The 5,933-nt window shown below is 34.6% G+C and overlaps 1 protein-coding gene across 1 annotated transcript; it reads left to right on the top strand.

Annotated features, from left to right (window-relative positions):
- The first annotated feature begins 2,197 nt into the window (after nucleotides 1–2,197).
- Nucleotides 2,198–5,536, top strand: LOC120142997 (cytoplasmic tRNA 2-thiolation protein 2). Its single transcript, XM_039157429.1, has 7 exons — nucleotides 2,198–2,590; nucleotides 2,672–3,020; nucleotides 3,090–3,176; nucleotides 3,985–4,106; nucleotides 4,292–4,370; nucleotides 4,681–5,069; nucleotides 5,271–5,536. The coding sequence occupies exons 1-7, from the start codon at nucleotides 2,289–2,291 to the stop codon at nucleotides 5,317–5,319; spliced, it is 1,377 nt and encodes a 458-aa protein (XP_039013360.1). The 5' UTR covers nucleotides 2,198–2,288; the 3' UTR covers nucleotides 5,320–5,536.
- Nucleotides 5,537–5,933: the final 397 nt, after the last annotated feature.

A 5,933-nucleotide genomic window follows, 5' to 3' on the forward strand; every position in this document is an offset into this window, starting at 1 on the left:
CACATCGATGTGAAGAATTTCGTGAATACTATAAAAAAATATCGTAGATACCAAAATAAAAGGGTATGTTCCCTATTTTAAAAAGCCTCTCTTCCTCGACTCATGGGCTTTAAACTAAGATTTCCTTTTGATCACAATGACAAGTAACTCCCTCAATACTGCCGATCCATTTTCAATTACTTTTTACTAAGCGAAAGATATTATATTTTAAAATAAATCAGGATTTGAATTTATATAAAAATAATATGAATATCTTAAATCACTCGATAATTAATAATAACTATACAAATATGAGACAAACTAAATACGATACAAATACATAAACATGACAAACAAATTATAAATACATTATTTTTTATAGTAATATAATTATTCACCTGTATATAATATATTGACTGACTAATCAAGATCGGGTTTTACATAGGCCCATTATGAGGGCGACCCTTCTAACTCAGTTTGCTACATACGCAAACGTCATGATTCGAACTACTGACATTGCTTAAAGAATCTTGCGACTCTTGAGAAGTACTTCAAATTTTTTGGTTTAAGATTTAGTAGAGTGATTAAATTGTTGGGTAAAGTATACAAATGGCCTCCAACTATAGGGTACTGTTTTATTAAGTCATTCGACTATTGAAAGTTACAATAATCCTTCGACTATATAATGTTGCTTTATTAAGTCCTTCGACTATTAGAAATTATAAAATGTCACTTAACTACTCATTATGTTTCAAACTCATTATTTTTCGTTAAAAATTGAAAATTATCTAAGTTGAACATTAACATAATGACTGAGATATGATAGTCATTTGAGATTATGAGATCAAATTTTATCATTTCACAGATAGTAGGTTAACATTCAACTCATAATACCGTCAATTTAAGAAAAAGAAAAAAGGAATGTAATAAATAGTAAGATAATCATTTTGTAACTTTTAATAATCGATGGACTCAACAAATCAATACCATATAGTTAGGGGACCATTTGTGTGCTTAACCGTAAATTGTTTTAAAATTAAGATCAAATTGATTATCACATCACTAGCCATTAAAATTTTAACAAAAAAATAATCATTTTGTTATTTTCTAAGTCGAGTAACCATTTCATAATTTTTCATAGTTAGAGATTTAATAATAAAGAGTCATATAATCAGGGACTATTTATGTATTTTACCCTTAAAGAAAGTGATCGAGTAATTTCATCTGTTTTGAAAATCGGACCGGACCGGCCGGTTTAATCGGTTCAACCGAGAATCGTTGCTTAGTCCGGTTCAATCTAAACCGATTGAACCGCTATTAGTGAACCGGCCAGAACCGCTGAACCGTTCGAACCGGACCGGCTGAAAACCGAAAAAAAAACCGAGAAAAACCAGGATTTTTGTTTTTTTTAAAAAAATAAACCAAACAACGTCGTTTGTTAAACGAGCCAAGTCGAACTCGAGTATTACTGAGCTCAACTCGAACTTGAAAACTTTAAAATTAAGCTCAACTCAACTCAAACTCACAAGCTAAAAATTATCAAGTTCAACTCAAACTCGAAATATAATATTGAAACTTGAACTCAAAAATGCTTGAACTCAAAAAAATTTAAAAGCTCGATTTAAGCCTAAAATTCGAGCTTAATTAAAGTGAAAAAATAATTCACTCAATTCTCACCAAAAGGCTCCATGATTTTGAATGTCAAATTACCTCTATTATTTATAGAAGTTAGTTGTGATGCGTTTCTATATTTCTTAGCAATGTGAGATTGTATTGTTCTCATATTTTTACTCTTTAGACTTTTGGGATGCTCTTCTATGTTTCTTAGCCATGTGAGATTGTTTAAAAAAAAATTTTAACCAAACAATATCATTTTGTTATGATTTTTTTAACCCCAAATTTATTTTTTAATTATAGTTATATAATTATATTTATTATTTAATATGTTTTACCTTAAATATTATGTTGTAGTTAATTTGAATCATTTTGTTTCACTTGATTTTTTGGTTTTTAACTTATATATGTTATGATTTGCTTTGAATATGATTTGTGATATAAAAAATTATTTTTTATTAAATATTTTTGATATTTTTATTTAATTTTTTAAATAATTATGATATCATTCGATTCTTTCGACCGATCAAACCGATTCGATCGATTGAACCAATAAATCGGTACCGGTTCGCTAACCGGTCCGGTTATGAAATCCATGGTAATTTCAGCTGTTATACCCTGAAAGTGGCAATGAAGCTTTTCAAGCCATCAAGCCCTAAACCCTAGGACGAAGATACTGACCAAAAAAGTGTGTAATGGCGTGCAATTCGTCGACCTGCAGTTCATCCGGTTGCTACAAGGAGTACAAGGAAGAAGAACATCATAAGCCGAAGACGAGAGCGGCGGTAAATGGGGGCGACAGTCGCCAAAACCTCTGCGTGAAGTGCAAGTCCAGCGAATCCGTTTGCTGCGGGATCGGTGGCGAGGATTCCAGATTTTGTAAGGATTGCTTTAAGAACAATCTCTATGGAAAGTTCAAGCAGGCTGTTACTTATAACGCCATGATTACTCCTCCTGATAAAGTTCTCGTTGCTTTTTCTGGTGGACCATCCTCAAGGTTTCTCTTCTCTCGCTCTCTCTTTTAATGTGAACAACTTGGAAACTCTGCTGAAAGTGTTGGTTTATGTTGTGATTTTAGGGTACTTTTACAATTTGTTCATGAGATGCTATATAGAGCGCGGAAGAATTATGATGCTAGTAAAGATAAGTCATTGCCGGTCTTCGGCGTAGGAGTTGCATTTATTGATGAAAGTTCCATTCATTCATTTCCTTCTCAACAAATCGAGAAGGCAATTGGGGATATAAGATCGATTGTGTTGAATTTAGGCCCACCATCAAAAGAGTTGTTTGTTGTTCCGATTGAGAATATTTTCGCTTCGTTTGGTATTGATTGTAAGGAGAGATTGAAGAAGTTATTGGATGCTCTTGATGATGTTACTGGGAAAGAAGATCTTCTCATTCATTTACGGATGTTGTCCTTGCAAAAGGTTTGATACTAAATTTTACATTTGATTTAGAAAAAGAATATGGAAAATTGATTAATGATCCTGTTGTAGATTGCTTCTGAAAATGGGTACACTAGAGTTGTGCTAGGATCCTGCACTTCGAGGATTGCTTGCCATGTCATTTCTGCCACAGTAAAGGTCTGTCCTCGTTTGAACGTTGCTTGGAAAAGCTATTTCTATTTTCTATGGTGAACAAGTCTAACTCATTTTATCGGTAGAGTACTTTAGTTCAAGTTGTTAAGGGATTATCTGAAGGATCATTGAGGTTGGTCTGAGGTCTTATGTTACATGGGGTGTGTCTAATATAGGTATATGTCTAACATGGGGATGGGGTGGTTAGATTTTTCTAAGTTTTCCCATGTACGAGGAACCTTGGAGATCATATCCCCTTATCCTTGTGTTAGACATGAGTATTGAGTATGGATAGCTAAAAAGGAACCGAAGAGTTGGAGCAATCTAGAATTTGGAGCGGCAAATTGCTAGGCAGAATGGTAGATTAGAGGAGTTGCTCTAACTTGATGCAAATACTAACGTTATTAAGTGCAATCTTAAAACAAATTTGGCTATATATTTATATTGGAAATTGATTCTTTTTTTGGTTTTCAACATTGGTCATGAGTTGTCGTTGCTGGTTATAAGAAGTTAAAGCAAGAAACATGTATGAAATTGAGGTGGTTGTGCTCGGTGCTGCATTAAATTATAACTTGGAGATCTGTAAACGATCATTTTATATTCATAATAAACTAGTTTTATATTTTCTGGTTTGTAACAATAATACATCCGAAGTACCATTCTCCATGGGGTGAAATAGGCATGCTTGGGAGCAGTAGTCCCATGACCTCCTCCACCTGCACTGTTAACCTATATATTCATTCACAATTACTTGCTCTTTGAGTTTTCATTATAATTCACTACCTATTTGATTCGATCACTTTGCTATTTTCAGGGTCAGGGCTATTCTTTGTCAGCTGACATACAGTACGTCGATTCAAGATGGGAGATTCCTGTCGTGCTTCCACTTCGTGATTGTCCTGCACAAGAGCTCAACACCCTTTGCAGCCTTGATAGGTTTGAAACCTTGTACCTCATATTTGGTTTTCATTTTGGCATAAGAAAACTTCTATACAATTTTAGTTGGATGTTCTGTTTTAATAAGGTTTACCTCGTTTATCCTTTATGTGAAAATATGTCTACCTAACTAATCATCTAATTTATAACTGAATGGCTGGTCTAAACTCATTTTGGCCGGACAGTCTGAAGATAGTGGAGTTGCTTAACGGTCCATGCTCCGGCATCAATGGCTTGGTATCATCATTTGTTAAAGTGCTGCAGGTAGAGTCTTCTTGGGGGCATATTTTTTGCATAGAGTCTTTCTGTTCTGGTATGGAGGGCTTGTAAATTAGGCAGTGTGCCTTGCCTCATTGAGCAGTTCAATTTCATATCTCTCCTTGAACCCCAAAGGTGATTTTCTTCTACTGGATTAAGTTATGTGCGATCCAGGCACTTATTTTACATGGAAAAGGAAATTCCATTTGTAGTCGATCGTTTAATGTGTGACCAGTAGCAGTTAGTCTTCCTGGAAGTTTCTTTTAAGAGAACTAAACCAACGCGTGCCCAACTAAACTTCTGTTTTTTTTTTCAGGAAGAAAATCCTTCTCGAGAGTGCACAATTGTACGAACAGCTGGGAAGCTCACTCCATTTCACTTCAACGCGATTCCAGAAATCGATGACTCTAATGTTCCTTCGGCAACCCGTAGACATCACAGGAGACATGGTCTCAAATCGAATGCATCTCTTTCTTCAGAGTTGTTTTGCCCTATTTGCAATAGTCCGCTCAAAAAATCAAACTCGTCAAGTTTGACAAATGAAAGTCCACAAACTTCGGATCTTTTTGTTGCTGCTTGTTCAAGTTGCCAGTTTCAGATACTTCCTAAAGACCCCTCATTAACAGAGCAGTTTGTTTCCCTCTTACCTCAGCCAATTATTGCCAGAGCAAAGCATTGCGATAGAGGCAATGCCAGTTCGCTAAGGTGTAAAACTAAAATTTCATTAACACAACATTTCATAAAAATATAAGTTTATGATTCATCAACTTCAAACTAATGACTTTTCTGTTCTAGGTGCATATAAAAATAATTTATATGCTGCATAAGTTGTGATCTTGTAAAGTAGAAGTATCCTATCACCTCTTTAGATTTTATAACTTTCTTTTTCTGGATTCCTGTTTGTAGGGAGCAAATACAAGATTTTTTGCTGTCAGACGACGACGACGAAATTTAAATGAATCCTAGTCGTTCGTAGGGTTGTAACCATTTTTCTCTGTAGGTTCTTTACTGCTTTTTGGGTTACTATTGCAATTTGCATGGCTAGGAAGTCCGAAGAGGATTTAGCGGTTGCTGGCAAAAACCTCCGATAATGTTACTTGCTAGTTACTGCTGTATGGTTAGCCAGCATGTATTATGGTGCAAGGACAACCACGCCTGCATAATCGTTTGATGAGGTAAGAAGCTTGATTGATATTGCTATTTATTGTTTCTCGTATTTGACCGAATAAAAATGAACAGCGCATGTATTATTGGTAGATGGGCAAAGATAATCAAGCTTTTTCATGTTGCCCTACCTCACTACAACCTACATCAAAATTGATTTGAATTAATTCTAATACTTCTGCCTGGTATTCCTTGAATTTCCGAACATGAAATCGAAAGTCTTGGTTTTGCTTAAGCTTGCATCTTATGTGTGTATATATATATATATATATATATATATATATAAAGAGGTCGTGGTTTGGGAATAGGAGAATTGCTTACTGATTCAATTTTTGAACTTGTTGAATATTGTTTGCTTGGAATGCACGTGTGACTCAATTAAAATAATCTCTGGATATATGAATC

The sequence above is a fragment of the Hibiscus syriacus genome, unplaced genomic scaffold (genome assembly GCF_006381635.1).
Source record: "Hibiscus syriacus cultivar Baekdansim isolate YM2019G1 unplaced genomic scaffold, ASM638163v2 tig00110833_pilon, whole genome shotgun sequence".
Taxonomy (NCBI): Eukaryota; Viridiplantae; Streptophyta; class Magnoliopsida; order Malvales; family Malvaceae; genus Hibiscus; species Hibiscus syriacus.